Raw genomic sequence first — 20,918 nt, 5'->3', positions numbered from 1 at the left:
TAATAAACTAAACGCTTGTAATAAAGTCATTGGGAGACCACACAACCTCAACCTATACATTTATTAATTTGTCTAGAAATAAAACCAAGATAGTTTGGAGGCTAGTACAAGTGAAGGCACTAAAGATTTGCTGCAAAAAAAATCAATGTTCTGGGGAGTTATGATCAACTAAACATACAATAATTTCAGTCACAAGTGCCAATCAGATTTACAGGAAGTGAAGTTGCAATCAAAAGCAGATACTCCAAACCAAGAGTTTACATACCTTTCATACAGTAACAATTGAATAAAACATACTTTTGCTCAGGTTGATCAAATGTAATTTTATTTAACCTGAAATAGGCCGTTCTGCCGCATCAAAGTCCTCACACAGGCGATTGTTTTTCTTGGGCCTACTTTTGTCAACTCAAGTCTTTTACTGCCAAACCTCGTCAGCAAATGGTTCTGGTCTCAAGATTTCAATTTGGACTGTTTACTACAAAACCCAGCACCTTTTTATTTAAGTAGAAACCTATTAGACATGTCCCCAATTAAAAACCATCTTAAAAGGCCAATTTTGGCCCATGGGCTTTATGATGGCAGTGTAGCATGAAATGGAGGTGAGCAGGGAGCTCTCGATGCAGAGGGGCCTGACATGTGCAGCAGCTTGGACCACTCGACTCCCAGGCACCACTAAATTCCACTTTCTTGGGGGTTTCCATCATTTGATCTTTATTCAACCAGGAGAGTCCCACTGAGATTCAGAATATTTCAGGGGGCACATGTCTTTAGTGAAAGGGGAAACTGGAGCAACCGGAGGAACGGGTATGTAGATACGGGCAGAACATGCAAACTCCAGACCAAATCCAGTCTCATACTGCCCAGGAGTCGAACCCAGGACCTTCTTGCAGTGAGGTGAGAGTACAAATCACTGCTACCATTCAAAAGGTTGAGATTTGCAAACAGCATTATAAATTCATCACTTTAGTCATGTTCAATTCCACAAGGGACCATGAAGTATTCACATTACACTATAAGCATTTTTAATTTCAAGTAACTTTGTCGTATGAAGGTCAAAAAGTCCTTTCTGGTAATGATCAGATAATTAAATTATGTACAAATCAGGGGTGACCACTGGTAAATGACCAGTAATGAATTCAACTCAATGGTCGTTAGTTTTCTAATCCATGGAGATGTACCAGACGCAAACAAGTCCAAAGGAATTTTTCTCAGAAGGAGAAACTGCAATTTTATCTACAACAATGTGAGAGAGCCATCTCTGCAAATGTGGGCTGCAAAGTGCTGCAGACAGTGAGGCTCTGAAGAGGGCCAGAAGATTAAAGTACTGTGGGCGGAGCCTAAGAACCTCTCCTGGGAGATGAGTAAGAAGGCACATCCTGGTCTGAAGGGTCCAAGGTGATGGGCGCACTACTCCAGCTCCACCAACAAGTCTCCTTCTCCAACAGTCTCTCCAGATTTACAATGGACACTTTTGACCTGTAAACAATAAAGCTTTAGTACACACATTAGAAATGTTACTGTGTTAAAAGCGCAATGGACGATTTTTCGGCGATTTGAGAACGCAGGCGGAAGTGCGCATGCCACTCCCCCGTGCGGACTGATACAACACACACGTGCGTTTGTTTATTAGCGCGACGGATCGCATCGCATCTCTCGTCTCCCGTAGATTTGAGTCAGCTCAAACTGTCTTTCTCAGTCTTCATTTTGTCCCGTACGCTGAGGGAACTATATTATGATAGATCAATGCGCTTAGGCACGCGGAAACGTGGGGACGAACCGCACGCGGCTGCAGGTGAGCGGTAGGTGCGTTTTATGATTGATACGTGGCAGGACTAATCGGCAGTCCACGCCACGAGAAAATAAGACTCAGATTTGGGCCAAAAAAATTGTCCATTCAACCTTTAATGTGTACTGCATCAGTGCAGTTTTATAGTTTACCTTAGCTGGCTTGACCGCAGTTAAACTGTTCTGCATTTTCATGGCTTCAATCACACATATCTCCTGACCCTCGGCAACCTGCGTCACAGAAATGTTAAGAATACCAGTTATATGGCCCAAAACCAAATTTATGAAAGTGTACGGAAAATGCTATATTGTAGCATATTGCTAGTTACAAAATGTGAAAATGTAATAAATGTAACATTTGCTGAATGCATACCGTGTCTCCAACTTTGACGGACACTGCAATAACTGTTCCAGGCATTGGAGATCGCAAGATACTGGTGGTGTCCTCTGGGACCTTTTCAGGCATGTAGGAGTTCAGCTGTGCAGCCAGCTTGGTCAGAACACGCAGTTTAAACTGGCAGGACAAAAAAACAACTATTGTCACTACATCAAAATATTAAAAGCCAACAGCTGGAAAAAATGTTCAACATGATTATTTCCCTTTTATTTTAATTCTGCTTCAATGGCTAAAATAACAGAATTATATGAGCAGTGGTATTCAAACTGTGGTAACAAAGGTATGCAGATGTGCAACGACAAAAAAAAAAAGTACGAGTGTGCAGCGGCCTAAGGTCTGTGTGGGTGGGGTTTCAGGCCAAGCCAGTTCTGTCACAGCCAATCAAAAATGTTGATTCTGAAACATTACCGGGCAGTACTCCAAGGTCAAATGTTTTAGGTGGTGCTTGGTGTGAACAGTTTGAGAACCACAAATTGAGTATAGTGTACATTCACTGTATGTTATAACACATACCGTATAAATAAATAATAAATAAACATACCGATGTGCCGAGGAACTGGAGAAACATTTCTCCAGAAGCCGCTCGAGACAGACACTATAGGAAGATAAAAGACATCAGATAATGTCAAAAGGTGTGTCCTTATGATTGGTTTGAAAGTTGAAGTGGGTCTCACCTGGAGCATCCTGGGAGTGTTGTTGATGGTCAGAGGCAACAGGGGAGATGCCAGGTTCCAGTCTCCACTCACTTCCACCTTCTCTTCATTCACCAAAACCTCAACAAGTTAAGCAAAATTCAGTAAATGCACTTCAGCTTCATCACAAACTGCTACTCCTTGTACAATAGAACAGCGATTCCCAAAGTGGGGGTCACAAGGCATGAGCTGGGAGTCACAAGATGATTTCAAGATTTAATTCTAAAAAAAACATTTACTTAAAAACTGAATATTTTTTTGTGAAATAGGGTCCAATAAGACAATAAACCTGAATAAATGCTTACAACTGTACATTTGGGTGGCTTGCATGGCTATTTTGGGGGCTCTGGAAACATTTGCAATTGAAAACTATCCTTGAAAACATGGAGGTGAATGTGAAATAAAAGATTAATGAGTAATAAATGAGCAATAAAAAGCAGAATAGATGTTGTATTAATCTAAATTTGGCACAGCCCACATTAAGCCTTGCAAAGTTATCTTTAGAATAAAAGTGTTTATTAGAGTGCATTGTAAGAAAAAGGGTAGGAAATTAACTAAATGACTTACAGTGTAAGTGTTTCCTGATTTGGTGACACTGACATCGTGAAGTTTTTTTTCTAGCTCCACACAGAGCTGCCAGCTGCTGTTCTCCACCGGGCTGCAGGCCACTCTGCAAAAACAACAGCACTATAGTCTTGGAGTGTCCCATCTCTGATGATGGGTAGACAACAAGCAGAGATGGAGGGGAAGAGGAACACAGGGTGAAGTATGAGACCTTATCTGATCATCGTCATGGATATCCTCTGCAGCAGGGTTGCTTAGTGTCATGAAGTATTGACAAACCACTGGTATTGTGTATATGACAGTGGGTCACCTTCTTTATAACCAGGTTGGATTGTGGTTAAAGGAATAAAGGAGGATTTTTTGGTGCCAAATCTGAGTCTCATTCCTCGTGGCGTGGACAGCCAAGTAGTTCATTCACATGTCAATCATAGGATGCACCTACTGCACACCTGCAGCCTCGTCAGCTCGTCCCCAGAGGAGGAGCACGTTTGCGTGTGTCTAAGCGCATTGATCTATTATAATATAGTTCACTCAGTGTACGGGACAAAATGAAGACCGAGAAAGACAGTTCGAGCTGACTCGGAAGAGATGGAAATCTACGGAGACGAGAGATGCGATGCGATCCGTCACGCTAATAAACAAACGCACGTGTCGTAACGAGGCTGTTGTGCGCATGCGCACTTCCCCTTGAGTTCTCAAATCGGCGAAAAATCTTCCATTATACCTTTAAAGGCGCAATGGACGATTTTTGGGCGATTTGAGAACTCAAGGAGAAGTGCGCGCACTCCCCCGTGCGGACTGATACAACACACACGTGCGTTTGTTATTTAGCGCGACTGATCACATCTCTCGTCTCCCGTAGATTTCCGTCTCTTCCGAGTCAACTCAAACTGTCTTTCTCCGTCTTCATTTTGTCCCGTACACTGAGGGAACTATATTATGATAGATCAATGCGCTTAGACACACGCAAACGTGCTGCTCTTCTGGGGACGAGCTGACGAGGCTGCAGGTGTGCAGTAGGTGCATCCTATGATCCTATGATTGACACGCGGAAACGTAGGGACGAGCCGCACGCGGCTGCAGTTGAGCGGTAGGTGTGACACCTGCCTCTGTGAGACAGGATAGGACACAAAAGTGATGAAAATAGTACAAATAGTACTAGAACTAATCTTCTCACCTCTGTGGCCCAAGAACTTTGTGCGACCTGAGCTCTGCAGCCACATAGAGCGCTGCTGCAGATGCCAGCAGCTCTCGATGGTTCTCCCTGTTCAGCTGATGGCCCTTAAATCCATCAGGGTAAACCTCAGGGAGAAAACTGGTGCTGATGTCTCCGGAGATGAAGCGAGGGTGAGTGATGATCTCCCGCAGTAGGGGAATGTTGTGGGTCACTCCTGAACACAGAGTACCATCCATTAGCTACAATGACGTCTTTTCTGATGAATGTGGTTAGACCTGTCACCTCTGATCACATAGTTGTCCAGAGCATCCTCCATCCTCGCCAGGGCTTCAGCTCGGGTCGCACCATATGTCACCAGCTACAATGGATTGAAGGGGAAATTTGAAAATAATTGTGCTGGGTAAATGTGGCTTTAAAAATAGAAAATGAACCTTGGAAATCATTGGGTCATAATAGATGCTGATGTCACTGCCTTCCTGAATGCCACTGTCCACACGCACCTGAGGAGAAAACAAAACACATAGTAACATTTCCTGATCAGAAAAAACAATACTTCCAAATGAGGTGAAAATATGCTAAATGTACTTGCATTGCTGAGGTTGAGTGGCTCTTGGTATTGAGACAAGCGCCCGATTGATGGCAGACCAAAAGACTTGTATGGATCCTGTAAAAAACATAATTAGAGCTTATATATAGTATTTTCTGAAATAATATAATAGTCAAGCTCCCAGATAGTTTACAGAAATTAAATGCCATTTCATTTCAGTACCTCAGCGTAAACGCGACTCTCAATGGCCCATCCATTAATGGGGATGTCCTCCTGTTTCTGAAGAAGCTGGAAACCCTTGGCTACACGAATCATCTGCTCCACCAGGTCCAGACCAGTGATGCACTCTGTGATGGGGTGCTCCACCTAGAGGCAGTTCAGTATGTTGCCCACATCGGTGCAATTTATTGCAACAACGCAAACTACCAATATTCCTGTGATTAATACTGTCGTCAAAAATGTATACACAGATACTAATGATACATTGAAAAACTAGAGGCTCATTTGACCAGGCATCGATTGGGCTTTGAATTGATCTGAATTTGATCAGGGACAATGCACAAAACAAATTAAGCTCAAAAGAACGTATGGCATGTGCCTGGTTTGAGCAGAAAAATGTAGTTTCCACCCATAGTTCCTGGGAAGGTTGATGTAAGTTACAATTAAATAAACATTTGTACTGATTGCTTTATTTAATGAACTGCTCAGTCAGTCTCACAGTCTCATTTAAAACCACTATCAAACCCCACACTATCACGCGCATGTACACGCACACACAGGCTCAACATTCACTCAGCTTCAATGCAGTGTTTCAACAGCTTCAACGACAGCGCCTTTTTCCTTATTATAGTTTGAAATGTTAGTATCACGTCCGTCATCAGATTAGAAGAACAAGCAGTTGAGGGGTCACACCTGTAGACGAGTATTCATCTCTAAGAAGTAGAAGTTTTTGCTGGAGTCCACCAGGAACTCCACAGTCCCTGCAGAGGAGTACTTCACTGCTTTAGCCAACTGCACAGCCTGTTCCCCCATCTCCTTACGGGTCAGAGGGTCCAGAAAGGTACTGCACACAACACACGTCATGAACTTATATCAACAAACACTGTAGATCTCGTTTAGACATTATAGGGCACATTTACATCCGTTAATCCAAAACCCGAGGTGTGCAGGATATCATCAATGAATGTTAGGGTACTGGTAACTGGTACTTGGAAGTCAAAGTGAAATTATATTTTGAAACAACCCTTTCGATATTCATACATTTCATCTTTCAGGTTTGCCTTTACTACAATAGTTTGGAATTTTACTCTTTATAGGTGTGAACAATTAGTTAAAATAATAAAAAAGCAGATATTGACGCAATTTTTGGTTTGAAAGTAAATGTGACTAGTGTTAAAAGTTTGTGGTGCTGACCTGGGAGCCTCCTCCACTACCTTTTGGTTTCTTCTCTGAATAGAACACTCTCTCTCATTGAGCCAAAGAGCATTGCCGTATTTATCTGCCAACACCTACAACAAAAGCAATCGCACAATTCACGAATAAAGGGTTATCAACTACATTTAAAAACAAAACAGGAAAACTGAGAAGAAGAAATGGGTGAAATTAAGAATAAACGTTTAGGAAAGAAAGACATACAAAGAAAAATATATTTAAAAGCACACAAGTCCAAAATAAAAGTCCAAATTTAGTACAGTTTTTATCAAATTTGTCCATTTCCAAGTTGAGTCCATATGGGATTTTTTTTTCCATTTTCCGAATGTCAGCATCAACAGTAATCATGGGCCTAAGATTGTATAAATGAATATCAGTTAAGACCAACTAAACCACCATGTTCTTTATTATTATTGAATGATTAACAAATAGGTGTTTTTGTGGAAATACAGGATATCTTTCAGTTAATCGGTGTGTAAATAAAAGGACATTTAGGAAGTTGTGTGAACGCTTTTAAATGAGCACCACAGCCATGTTGTTACCTGTATCTCGATGTGCCGAGGGTTGTCAATGTACTTCTCGATAAGAAGTCTGTCATCTCCAAAACTGGACGCAGCCTCCTGAGATGAGAAGCGAAAGCCTTCTCTGGAACAATAAAACTAAGGTTAAGGGCAGGCAGAATGAATGCCAGAACTTATTGACCTTTTTAAGATTAGAATCTATTAAAAAACATTCCTTATGAATTGTTATATGCAACCACAGGGATACAAACTGAATGAAACAAAAATAAAGACAATATTTGTCTAAAATTCAAACCAACCTGGTTTCGTCATCATTCCAGGCAATCCTCATCCCTTTGCCGCCTCCACCGGCCGATGCTTTGATCATCACCGGATAACCTGTCAACCCATTCAAACTGTCACAATGATATGTCCAGACTCTTATATTTATTCAGCTTTATGCTGCTTACCAATATTCTGAGAAATCTTTACAGCATCCTCTGCCGTCTAGAAAAGATGAGACAAATTGCGCACTAAAGAATCGCCAAAATAACAATAGTACTGTACTCAATTTTTTAATGGATATGAATGTACCTTGACAACTCCATCAAAGCCTGGAATAGTGTTCACATTAGCCGCCTTCGCAATCAGTTTGCTCTCTATTTTATCCCCCATTGCCTGAATGGCGTGTGTGTCAGGGCCAATAAAAGCGACGCCCTCTGCCGCCTTTACACCCACACAAGACACACACGCAGACACACGCACACGTAAATGTACAGACACACACGCAGACACACGCACATGTAAATGTACAGACACACACGCAGACACACGCACACGTAAATGTACAGACACACACGCAGACACACGCACACGTAAATGTACAGACACACACGCAGACACACGCACATGTAAATGTACAGACACACACGCAGACACACGCACACGTAAATGTACAGACACACACGCAGACACACGCACACGTAAATGTACAGACACACACGCAGACACACGCACACGTAAATGTACAGACACACACGCAGACACACGGAGACACACGCACACGTAAATGTACAGACACACACGCAGACACACGCACACGTAAATGTACAGACACACACGCAGACACACGCACATGTAAATGTACAGACACACACGCAGACACACGCACATGTAAATGTACAGACACACACGCAGACACACGCACACGTAAATGTACAGACACACACGCAGACACACGCAGACACACGCACATGTAAATGTACAGACACACACGCAGACACACGCACACGTAAATGTACAGACACACACGCAGACACACGCACACGTAAATGTACAGACACACACGCAGACACACGCACACGTAAATGTACAGACACACACGCAGACATACGCAGACACACGCACATGTAAATGTACAGACACACACGCACACGTAAATGTAGACACACACGCAGACATACGCAGACACACGCACATGTAAATGTAGACACACACGCAGACATACGCAGACACACGCACATGTAAATGTACAGACACACACGCAGACACACGCACATGTAAATGTACAGACACACACGCAGACATACGCACACGTAAATGTACAGACACAGACACACGGACACACGTACAGACACGGACACACGTACAGACACGGACACACGTACAGGCACAGACAGACGTACAGGCACAGACAGACGTACAGGCACAGACAGACGTACAGGCACAGACAGACGTACAGACAGACAGACGTACAGACAGACAGACACACACACAAGGAAAAGAAGAAAAGGAAAAGTAACATTATACAATCTTTTTTAATTTTTTCTTTATTTTTAGGTTTAATTAAATTAACTGAGCATTTATTCCTTTTTATTGTTTACTACTATTATGCTTGTCACGCCGTCTCTGTGCAGCACTTTGGAAACTGTTTGTGAGACGTGCTATATAAATAAAGTGTATGGGATTGGATGATGTGTAAATTCTAAAAACAGTTACACTTACAAGTCTTTTAGCAAACTCTTTGTTTTCAGAAAGAAATCCATATCCAGGATGAACCTGGAAGAACAATACACATAATCAGTTTTCTGTTTTGAGATGTTTACTTTGAATAACTTGAACAGTTCATCTTACTGCTTGTGCTCCTGTGGACCTGACAGCCTCCATGATAGCATCCATATTCAAATAACTTTTATTAGTTGGAGCAGGGCCAACGCATATGGCCTCATCCGCCATCTTCACATGGACCTGGCCCCACACACAAACATATTACACACTCGGGGTGGGACGAAACACAACTGCCACAATATGAGACAAGGCACAAAATTGGGTCCACGAGATGAGATGTTGACATAATTTATACTACACAAAGTAGGGGCTTCTATTCACTTTTTTTTTCTTTCTATTTTTCCTGTCATTGTAGCATTGCTTTTTGGAACCAAGGCTTCTCAAGAGGTGTAACTCACGAGCACTTTTTGTCCAAGCCAAATGTAAACACATGGGTAAATAAAGAACACAAGCAGACTTTCCACCTGTGTACACCATCTTGTGGCATTTGTATCATGCAGATCTACTAAGCACCACTGTCCTACCTGTGCTGACACCATGAACAAATCAAATGTAACTGCAGCGGACTCACAGCACTGGAGTCAACATCACTGTGAACTGCTACTGTTCGGATCCCCATCTTTTTACAGGTCTTCATCACCTAAAATAAAATACAACAGGGACACACAGCACTATCAGATTCCAAAATGGCAAGGCACCAGGAAAAATGTTGTAAAATTCAAGTATTGCCCTAAAGTTAGATTAAATTATTATCATTGATCTTACCCTACAAGCAATCTCTCCTCTGTTCGCCACCAATATCTTATCAAAGGTCTACAGGAGCAAAGAAAGGACAAGTCAAAGTCTATTTCATGATTTTCATACTTAACCATGTCCACATTGTTTTTCACATCCATAATAGAGCAGTAAGTAGTCAGCAGGAGACTCACCTTCTCCTCGGGGTTGTAGACAGTGGAGTACTGCGCCCTGCCATGGAGCGCACACAGTCTGGACTGGAGTGAGACATGCTGGAAACACAAACATAAATGCACAGGGGAAACAGTGCACTCTTTCTGTCTGCTTCGCTCTACTTTAGTCTACTTTAGTCTACTTTGGTCTGCTCAGGTCCACTAGATCCGTAACACAGCGATCCCAGCGCGCGACCTTTTAGTGACAGCAGCCTACACTTCTGGATGTAACTATACTCATCACCAGTGGCGAGTACTGGCTTTCAGGAAACACAACATTCTTATTTTAATGTGTAAAATGACAAGAACAATAGTATCACATTAGCTACTATATTTGCTCACCTTCGCAGCGAACAATAATCTATTCAGAGACGAACAGCGGCCACGGGACGCCATGTTGCCTCACTGCGACAGTTGTAACGACTTACGACTTCAAGTAAAGACAGAGCTGACGTCATTATGTCGTAGCGTGGACGAGAGGATTTATTTTTATGCATTTGTTTTCTATTCTGTGGACATAATTGTAGGTGGTATTAATAAATGCATACTCGGAAAGCCACTTGTGTAACAACAATGAGGTCTCTTTGATGCGTAATCCTTTGCAAAGATTATCTGTAGCACAAAACAACAGTGACAAGTACAATCTTCCATACAACAACAAAATTTTATTTTCATTCAATTAAACAAATGAGATATGCGTTAGTGATGTGCCAATATTCAGACTGAGGCAGTGTGCTTCAGCCTGGTGCATCACCTTCACATTCACTGTACACACACAAATATGGCATCAGTCGTTTCACTTATGGCATCCAAATCATTCAGATGTTGCCCCAAAATGAGATGGAGGGATCCCACTGTGGCACGGCAGTAACACCAGTGAAGATTTGGAATTCGGTTGAACAAAGTGCGGATAGAACAAAACAAAGTATCAGACTGAACAGAATCACACTCATTTTGTAAGACTCTGAGGCTCTGTACACGTAGGCCCAGGTTTTCCACCTTGTATAAAATATGATTTATTTATATCTCTATAACTCACCTCTTTTCTGTATGACATAACTGACTGCTTTTTCAAAATATGGTTTCTGATTCTGTTTCTACCTTTATTGTAGAGATTCAAGAAAACAAGTACACAAGCAGTCTCGTAAAAGATCAGAAGTGCTCTGAAAAGTAAACTTAACATTTAACACACCATCAACTCAGGAAATATTTATAATACATACTGCAAGAACTAAAATCCTATATTTAAGTTCAAAATTATTGGCCAGTCGGAACAATCACAGTGTGGTTTGACCATGAGAAATTCAAGACTCCAGTGAACACGTCTGAAATAGAGGAAGAAATAATGGAAACTATTGTTTGAGCAATATTAAATAAATATTGCATATATTGTTGTGCAGCTCACACTTCACTTATTACACATTTTTCACGTTGCTCTGTGAGACCTCTGGTTAATGACAGTACTTCTTCCCTTGACCCCCAGTCTCTGTAAAGTGCAGTAGTTCAGTCATGCTAAGCCCCATTTATCAATGAGAATAACTGGTCACATTGACTTAACGCTGGGAGGGCTTTTTAAACTTGATCCTAGTGAGATTTGCCTTCAAACCCTACAAAAGTCCACCCTGTTTCGATGGTGGTTAACCATAATTCTGTAAACAAAATAGTAAGTAGGACTAGGTGATCTGGCAAATTTTTTTTTTAAAAATTTAAAAGAAACTTTAGCACACATTGATTTTAAAAGGGGAAGTTCCTAACATTTACATTCTTAGTTATCCTACTAGCAATTGTAAACTGTCTTCAATTATATTTCTATATGTAATCAAATTCAGTTTAATTTAAAGTAGAATTGATTTGTTTTTTCTAATGCTTTTGTGTGAAGTGTAAGCCTTCTGTCTTTAGGTCTATCAGTTCTCTGAATCCATTCAAGTGTTGCTGTATATTAACTCCCGTCCCCTGAACTCTGCCAATAAGTCAGAAGTAAACTTTCATAATGAACTTCAATTTAACAATTTAGCAATTTTGTTGATTATTAAAAACAAACTCATCAAATTAATTGTATTAATTGCCCAGCCTAAAAAGCTAGGAGCAAAACATAACCTATGCAACACATGTACAGAAACGGCAGAAAACCTGACAGCATTCTAATGAAACGGTTTGTGGTTTACTTGCATCACAAATGTTGTTGCTAATTTGTTGAAACATATCACGGTGGGTAGATACTATTCACCCATTTATCTTCCACTAATCTAAAGCAGGTCCATTCTCATTACAAATGTTTTCATCAGGAGACATCTCCAATTGATGGAGCAAAGTGCTACATATTCATCTGATGTCCACTGTCCATGATATTTCAGTCTTGTGTCTACTGCAGTTTCTGTCCCATTGTCTCCCTGAGCACTTTCTGATCTCTACAATACAGGTGAAGACAGGTTCATTCTCCCAGAGCCCAAGCACTCTTACCAGTCTTTAGTGTAGCCCTTAAAACAGTTGGAAATTGAAGGAGCTGTCACAGGTTAAACTGTACATGTACTTGATTTAAGGTCATTTGAATAAAAATATTAGTTGAACTTCTGGCGTCTTTTGAGCTGGGAGATTGGAATTGTGTCAACTGACACTCCAAGAATATAAAACCGAAATACAAAAACAACCTTACAACTGCTGGTTCAGGAAAGTACACCAATCACTCCTGTGTCCTGAAATGTGTCGTACAACAACAATATGACAACATCTCCTCTGGATAAGCCTGCTTTGCACAGAGCTGTGGCTCACTTTAGTACAGTATTGCTGGAAATGTTAGCATTTTGGCAAAAAAAATGTCACACAGCTTAACATCGATTGTTCATTATCTTTTTTCTAAAATATTATCTAGCATATGTCAGGTGGTACCCAGTGGCTTAATTGTTTCCCCAGTTCTGTCACTCAACCACCACATTCCGTTGGTGGTTTGGCCAGAAATGTTTTTTTACAATATATTTTTTCACAAATAAGGTAAGGTTAGCCTTAGGGTAAGGTTTGGGAGCAGTTAATTTGGTTAAAGTTAGGGCAGGACAGGTTAGGTAACCGGGTCTCGACAGAACTGCGTTGTGAAAAAAAAAAGAGGCTGCCCAGTACCTGAAAGCCCTGATGGGAATAGCAGAAGATGAATATCAGATGTTTTAGCTCTACCCTGCATCTCATGTAGAAGGCTCTATATTGTGTAGCACCAGCCGCAGTGGGATGTGAGGTTTCATGTAGATATACTACATGTTCAAAAGTACTTCGTACCAAAGTGAGCCACGTTGCCCTAGGCACAAACATGCCCCTACCCATGTGTCCTACGTGCCATACTCCTCATCGTCACTGGGCTCCAGTTTGATGTGGTCTGGGTGGAGCAGGGGAAAGTGCGGCGCTGTAGTCCTGGTGCACACGTACCACTCCTTTATGTTGGAGAAGTGAGGTATGGCTGGGTTGACGGAGCGTTGGATGCGGCGAGGCTGTCGGCCCTGCTGCTGCTGGGCCCTCCTCAGACCCGACAGAGAGAGGTCCAGAGGGACAGCGCTCGGGGAGACGCTCCGGAGCAGAGCTTTATGGTCAGTCTCTGCCACAGAGCTTTTGTCAAAGTCGTGGTTGGAGCGCAGGGGGAAGTGGAGATTCCTGTGTGCCATGGGGGGTGACAGGCTCATTTTGAGGTCCAAGGGTTCCAGCAGAGCTGGGGGCTGTTGCAGACGGTGGGACAGTGGGTCGTAAGGGTCCGGTAGTTCAGAGGTAGGTGAGGACTTGATGTGCACCTTCATGTGTTTACGTAGGGAGCTTGGATGTGTGTAGGACTTGGTGCAGCCAAGGGCCTTGCAGTCGTAGGGCTTCGAGGCCGTGTGCACCTGGGAGTGCTTTTTGCGGTCACTGCTGTTGGCAAAGCGCCGCTCACAGAACTCACACTGGAACGGCTTCTCACCTGTGGATAAGGGGGTTCAAAATAAAACCACAGTTTACTTGCGCTCATTAGATCTTGGAGCTGGTTAGTTCATACTGATCAAGAAAATTGGGCACATTTACATGGCCAGAAAAAAATCTGATAACTAGAATAATCAGACATACCCAAAAGAAAGCTGATCATCAAAAACACCCGGCGACGCGTGTCAGTTAATCAATGGATTTTTAGTTATTGTTGTAAGATAAATATAATTAATTTTAATAAAAAAATCTTGCAACATTAGTTACTTTTTTTGCACAATCAGATGAAACTGTTCACATGACAGAAATCAGATAATGAATGAAAATGTTTTGAGTTCCTGTAAACATAGCCAGCGTTATGGCATTGTCAATAATGGAACACCATGAATAAAAGGTTGCAAGATAATGTACTTTAATGATATTCTATCATGGAAAGTATTTCGTAAAGGTTTTCTTCCTAACTAGTACTAATGATATGAAGAAAATTGTTAACTGAATATAATTGCTCCAAAAGGCATCGCACCAGGATATGGTTAGATAATTTCAAATCAATATAACTTTATTTATCCCCATGGGGAAGTTTCAGTGACACAGATGTCACAGAGGGGAAGTTTCTCCCACTGTCCAAAGATTCATGATAGGTAAATTGTAACTATATTCCTCAAATTATCAACTACCCCGCTGCAGAGATAGTAGGACAGGCCTGTAGTTCCCATGGTAGCACCATCAGCAACCCTCAATAATAAGAGGGGAAAATGAATGAATTAATACATTCTTGAAAAACCACAGGGGGTTGTCTACGACATCTCTAAGTTATTGCTATCTATGTTGTTAATGCTAAATGATTGAAGCTCATGAAGACAATCACAGGTTTGACTGTGGTACTACACCTTTATTCAGGCGTAGATCTGAATGGCTGGTCTGTCCCACCACATAGTGTTTGTGATTGAGATTATGTTGGTAGATTACTTTTAAACTAGGCCAACTAACAGTACAATCTGACTGAGCCAATTCAACAGAAAGCCTGAAGGTCCAAATGTGGCCCCAGAGACATTAAGTTTGGACATTGATCAAGGCTATTCTAACAAGCTAACCCCGAGAAACTACCCTGCAAATGACCACTGAGGACAGCCCTGTAACACCTTTTATCCTTGTAATCTTGGGCTGAAGGCTTTAAAACATTTCCCGTTATAGTGTGGAATCCTCGGTTGTGTCCTAATCAGGAGCCCAAGAGCTGTGCGGATGTGATGTGAGGGGACCGATCTGTGTTGTAAACACCGGGAATCCTCAGCCGAACACAGGCGGAGCCCCCCTGCCAGGACCCCCGCTGCTAGGCTTCTAACCTGACAATTGACAAAATGGTGACAGCCTACCCGTGTGGGTCCGCGTGTGGATCTTCAGGTTCTCTGAGCGCGCAAACATCTTGCCGCAGTTGGGGAAGGCACAGGAGAAGGGCTTCTCTCCGGTGTGCACGCGGATGTGGTTTATAAGTTTGTATTTGGCTTTGAAAGCCTTGCCTCCGCGCAGACACTCGTCCCACATGCACACATGACTCAGGCTCTCGAGCCCGGCCGCTACGTGCTCGCTGGTGACGTGCTCCACAAGCTCGTGCATGGAGCTGAAACTTTGGTCGCAAACGGATGTCGCCGTCCGCCCAATCTGTCGAGAACTAGTTCGGTCTATCCATTTACAAATGAGCTCGGTTTTGATGGTGGGGCCTTTAGAAAAATCCAGCAGCCCGTCTACTGCTCCTCCGCCGCCTCCGCCGCTCTCTGGACCGACGGAGACCGTGTTGGCTCTCAGAAACGTCGGGGAGACGATGCTCGAGGCCCCGGAGTTGTTGTTCCCCAGCGGAGAGACCAGGCCATTGTGCCTGGCCACTCCAGCCGCCCGCTTCATGCTGTGCTCGGCGGGCTGCCCCGCTCCGGTCCCGCTGAAAGGATCAGTGCCACGTCAAATGTGTGCGGTGGTGTCACAGGAAGAGCCCAGCCGCGGCCCCCCTCCTGGACGCGTGTTTTGGTGAAAGAATCAGGCGCATGCGGCGTCTCTACCCCCCGCTGGCTCTGTTAGATCCCGAGAGTCAGACCTCCATGCTTTTATTTACTGTGAATGGAGGAACAGAGCAGGCCGCGGCCCCCCACCGCAGAGGGGCGTCCTTGTCTCCTCTCTTCCTTCTCCCATTCCCTCTGCTCCTGTTTGCCAATCTGTGCCCACTGCCCACCCAAGGCAAACTATAGACTTTATTGTCAAAGTCTTACAAGTTAAAAGGACATAACGTTTAATCCCTCTAGGGATGTGTTTAGTTTGATTTGAATAGTACATACCAGCACGGTTACCTTGTACCTCTAACCCATGTGAGAGTTTCCACATAAGTGAATAACGTGAATATAAACCAATTGCCAATAAAAAACTAATTCTAGTAGGTTAGGCTATTCTTAAAATCTTTTCAAAAGGGGAAACCATAGGAAACATCTCACACTAATTTAAAACTATAGTGAATGTACCAACTATCCCAGAAAATAGGCTTTTTATAGTCCAAATACAGGCGCAAATGTAATATGACTTCAACACTAAATGTACAGGCCTATGTGCTACTGGAAAATTATTGCCATTTTATTAGTCAACAAAACACTTCACAATTATTTTTATCATTCCAATTGGCTGCTATATGCATAGGCTTGTATATTAAACCAAAAATTATTATATTATGGGTAAGCTATTTGATATGCCCATTATCTACTTGATGGTAGCCCATATATACTTGAAGTATAGCCCATATTCTTTCCTAAACCTTCTATTGCATGAGCATGAGCACAAAAACATATTCATAACATATTACCATATAACATATTGTCCCTACCTCTGAAAAGTACTTACTATAACCTAAAAATAAATAATTAAATAAGATAATAAAGAGACAGGAAAAGAAAAAAATACAGCAAAAATAAATGCCCTAATATAATTAACTTGGGAAATGTAATATGGCATAAATTACAATTTATTTTACCAGAATGTGGAATGTGGAGGAATTGTGTGATATATAAGTTTGGCCTATGCCAATATTGGTAACAGGGTTGGTAAATATGAATATATTAATGATGATTGTTTTTTTCCCCGTCTAATAGAAATTTAATTTAAATATTATACCTTACAATGAAATTTTGGTGTTGCACGCAAGTAGATACAGAGGAAAAAGAACAGATAACGTATCGGAAGCTTTAAAAAAAACAAAACACTCTTAATCGAAAAACTCTTATAAACATATCTTATCTTTAAAAAAGGGCTTAAAAGGGCTTTAAAAAGGACTGACTTGAGTGTGCCTCGTATAGACCAATCTCAATCCTGAGTGTGGACTATCATATCAATGGAACATATACTCCCACATTTATTTCACAATGATCAGACAGGATTTTGTAACAAATTACAGACCCAAGACAATATAAGATGATCTGATCACATAATGATACAAAAACAGCAAAACAAAGCTGTACTAATTATTATTCACACAAGAAAACCAAACAGATGACACAATATAATAATCCAACATAAAGAATTAAAATGAATGGTCACTTCACAGATTCACTGACTGTGGAAAGAGGGGTGAGGCAGGGCTGTGCGTGGTCTCTCCCTTTGTTTTTATTTTTATAATAGACAATCAAAAACAATCAGTAGTGTTGCCTACTACACGGACAGTGTTCCCCTAATGACGGGGTACATTTACATCTAATGTCCGTCATACACTCTCACAAACACTCTCTCATTCATACACCAGTGTACTTTGGTGGGTGAAGTGTCTTGCCCAAGGACACACCTGTGGCACCTGGCATTCCAGTGGTCTCCCATCCAAGTACTAACCAGGCCCATCCCTGCTAAGCTTCCCGAGATCTGAAGAGATTGGGCATTGTCAAGTTGGCATGACCTTTAGATAGACATATCCATTTAAAAAGACTCTCTTAATAAATGTCTGGGTGCAGGTCTTCATAAAGACTTTTCAAAAATGTTTGGGGAAAACTATACACCGCTTTTATCCACCATAAATAAATCATCATAAATTCAATTCAGTTTATTTTTGTATTGCGCAAAATCACAACAGCAGTTGCCTCGAGGGGCGAGAGTGAAAAATAAAATAAACAATGTTCATAGAGACCTGGCAATGTCCCAGCATCCCGTGTCCTTAGACAAATGTCCCAAGCACCCCTGTCCTTGGTCCCTCCTTCTCGGCCAGGAAAAACTACAAAAACCTCCTTGGGAAAAAGTACAGTTCCACAGTGAAGGAGAGATCCGACTCCCTCAGACGGACAGGTGGACACGAGATAGACAGTGGAGCTGGAGCCACTCAGGAGGAGAACCAGTTCTTCCAGGCAGATGAAGAACCGTTCATATGGAGTAGAGACTGCTTCTCCAGGGACTCGAGGATCATCTGGGTGCACAGGTCATTGATGTGCCTGTCCCACTCCCTGCGGGGAAGTGGGAGAAGAAGAAGAAAAGGCAATGAACATATTGCAAGTGAAATTAAATATTAAATATTGTTTGATAGAATAAGTAGTCAGAAGCAGAGGATAGTGCTCAAGCTCCCATACTTCCTCCAGCATAGTTGCTCCTAGGGCAGCATAGCTGAAACTGGAGGTTTTTATTTCTGTTCATAACTGGCCTGACCATAAGCGATTTCAAAGAGGAACATTTTAAGCCTGGACTCAAATGAAGGGACTCTGTCAGCCTCTTGGACATGGACAGGAGCTGATTTCATAACATAGGAGCTTTGTAGCTAAACCCTCTACCTCCTACTGTGCTTTTAGAGACTCTTGGGACCACCAAGTGTCCAATCGTAGCGGAATGAGATTAAATTAAAAAAAATAATCAGATGAAAACTGGTTTGGTCAAATGGAGGGAATGGAGAATCTGTGCTTACTGAGAGCTAAACAAAACATACCAACTAAACAAAGATGTTACAATATTAACTTTGTTGGCTTATGATCAAAGTTTCACACCAAACAGCACTGTCCTAAGATTCAAGATTCAAAAGAAAAGTTTTGATAATTAAAAAGAATCCTTTGACTGAACATTTTTTTTTTATTTTTTACAAATTATTATTGCAACCAATACTGACTATAATCTTCTGATTTTTGTTTTTATCAAGGTATTTTAATCAGAACTAGGTTGTCATGGGTAATAATATCTAACCTAAACAAATGCAGTAACAATCTGGATTGTCATCAAACTAAGTGGGAAAAGAAGTTAGTTTTGTAATTTTTCTTACAAATGAATAACTAATATACAGGGAAATACTTAAAGCATTGCAGACTGTTTTTGACTTTGCCATCCCACTTGACTTCAGAATTATGTATTTGGGCCTCAAAACTCCTGCCATGGACAATGTGAATGGATACCTTTGGAGCATACTCTTGGCTGTGGGGAAGAAGGCCATAAGGATGACACAAACCACACCAATATATATTAACCTTAATTTAACCAGGAGAGTTCCATTGAGATGAAAAACCTATTTTTCAAGGATGAGTCCAAGAGTCAGCAAAGCTTACACAGTTACAACATACAAACAAACAACATTATGATAAACATTTGCAGATTAATGGTTCTGTCTCTAAGGCTTTCAACTTTGTTTTAAAGGCCTTTAAATACATGAAATCATTCAATTTCCAGTCTTTCTGCAGCAAATTCCAAGCCAAAGGAGCTTAGTGGACAAAAGCTTTCTTCCCCAGCTCTGTTCGGGCGAAAAGAACAGAGAGCAACAGCTGATCGTTTGTGCACAAGGAATACAAGTCAACACTTCTCTGTGTGATCAAAGCAAAAATGTACGGTGGCAGTAATCCAAGCATTGCCTTGTAAATAATGTGTACCAATGTCCTTGCCAATGTCCTTGATGTGTCATGGCTCTACAGTTACTAATGAACCTGAGAGAAGCATGATAAACCATGTCCACGATATGAAGAAATGAAGAGGAAGCATTCATATAAAAAGATTGCAGTAACAAGGTGCTTTTTTACTTCAAAATAAAAACAAGTTTTTCTATGTGTGGTTTAAAAGTGAGAGAACTGAATGTTGGACAGCTACAAACACTTTCTGCAAGTTTCAATGGCTTGACCAAGATGGTCCATAGCAGTAAATAACTGTCTGCATAAAAATGCATGTCAGCATAACAGACATTTTGTACATGTACAAGATAAATAGGAGGTGCCCCAAAACTGTGCCCTGTGGCACCCCTTTGTGGATAACAGCAAAATCAGCACAGATACCCTCATCATCGAGTCCTGTAATTTAGATCACTTTAGAACCATACGACTTCATTCTCAGTCAACCCTACGCAAAATAGTCTATTTTATTTAATACTTTGCAACAAATGGGACTTTTACATTGGACAATAAGTGCATACATTTTTTGGATGTCTTTTGCTGCTTTTTAAAATTGTATTCTTAGCTCTTTCTGATCTGACTGTGTTCTGTTTTTTAACTTTTCTGTTTTCTGTTATGTAATTAAAACAAAACAATTAAGATAATCCAATTGGCTTTAAAGGACAAAAAGAACACCTGACCCGGATGTGTCAGTCCAATTTGCTGGTGGTGGAATGTGTTTAACATAAAACAATGAAGTGGCCCTAACATGTCTAAAATGAATGTCTAGACTCTAGATGTACATATGTGTTAATTAGTATTGATATTTTCACAACAGTATCGATGCCCACATTTTAAAGTCCAGATATAGCAGAAAAAATGTAAATGTAAAATGTATTTTACACAAAGTATTAACTGATAAGAGTTAACTAACTGGTGATAGAATTCATGTTGAATATTGGTTGGTTATTGGGGATGGTTTCTCCTCCTCCATGCTGATGCTGACACATTGTGTGGATGAACTGGCTCCTGTCT

At 41.4% G+C, this 20,918-nt stretch overlaps 2 protein-coding genes across 2 annotated transcripts; both read right to left on the bottom strand.

Annotated features, from left to right (window-relative positions):
• Window positions 1-83: 83 nt before the first annotated feature.
• On the bottom strand, window positions 84-10,536 carry pcca (propionyl-CoA carboxylase subunit alpha). Its single transcript, XM_072436264.1, has 23 exons — window positions 10,450-10,536; window positions 10,090-10,167; window positions 9,926-9,973; window positions 9,732-9,800; window positions 9,227-9,340; window positions 9,098-9,151; window positions 7,688-7,819; window positions 7,564-7,600; window positions 7,414-7,492; window positions 7,136-7,238; window positions 6,576-6,670; window positions 6,075-6,225; window positions 5,385-5,528; window positions 5,205-5,279; window positions 5,047-5,115; window positions 4,898-4,973; window positions 4,616-4,829; window positions 3,442-3,544; window positions 2,857-2,955; window positions 2,724-2,777; window positions 2,159-2,299; window positions 1,939-2,016; window positions 84-1,476 (listed from the first exon to the last, which is right to left on the bottom strand). The coding sequence occupies exons 1-23, from the start codon at window positions 10,501-10,503 to the stop codon at window positions 1,408-1,410; spliced, it is 2,136 nt and encodes a 711-aa protein (XP_072292365.1). The 5' UTR covers window positions 10,504-10,536; the 3' UTR covers window positions 84-1,407.
• A 216-nt stretch (window positions 10,537-10,752) lies between these two features.
• Window positions 10,753-16,213, bottom strand: LOC140350778 (uncharacterized). Its single transcript, XM_072436266.1, has 2 exons — window positions 15,411-16,213; window positions 10,753-14,038 (listed from the first exon to the last, which is right to left on the bottom strand). Exons 1-2 carry the CDS (start codon window positions 15,934-15,936, stop codon window positions 13,422-13,424), a joined length of 1,143 nt encoding a protein of 380 aa, XP_072292367.1. The 5' UTR covers window positions 15,937-16,213; the 3' UTR covers window positions 10,753-13,421.
• Window positions 16,214-20,918: the final 4,705 nt, after the last annotated feature.

The sequence above is a fragment of the Eucyclogobius newberryi genome, unplaced genomic scaffold (assembly GCF_026437365.1).
Source record: "Eucyclogobius newberryi isolate DKJ021-1_F unplaced genomic scaffold, fEucNew1.0.hap1 SCAF_8, whole genome shotgun sequence".
NCBI lineage: Eukaryota > Metazoa > Chordata > Actinopteri > Gobiiformes > Gobiidae > Eucyclogobius > Eucyclogobius newberryi.
Note: the sequence above shows the minus strand (reverse complement) of the source record. Positions and strands in the feature narration are given on the sequence as shown.

Coding starts and splice junctions, on each gene's coding strand:
- LOC140350778 (XM_072436266.1), bottom strand. CDS start 15,936: ATGAAGCGGGCGGCTGGAGTGGCCAGGCACAATGGCCTGGTCTCTCCG. Junction 14,039..15,410: donor CCACACGCGGACCCACACGG/GTAGGCTGTCAC, acceptor CCTTATCCACAG/GTGAGAAGCCGTTCCAGTGT.
- pcca (XM_072436264.1), bottom strand. CDS start 10,503: ATGGCGTCCCGTGGCCGCTGTTCGTCTCTGAATAGATTATTGTTCGCT. Junction 7,601..7,687: donor GCTTTGATGGAGTTGTCAAG/GTACATTCATAT, acceptor CATCTTTTCTAG/ACGGCAGAGGATGCTGTAAA. Junction 2,300..2,723: donor TCCAGTTCCTCGGCACATCG/GTATGTTTATTT, acceptor TTGTCCTGCCAG/TTTAAACTGCGTGTTCTGAC.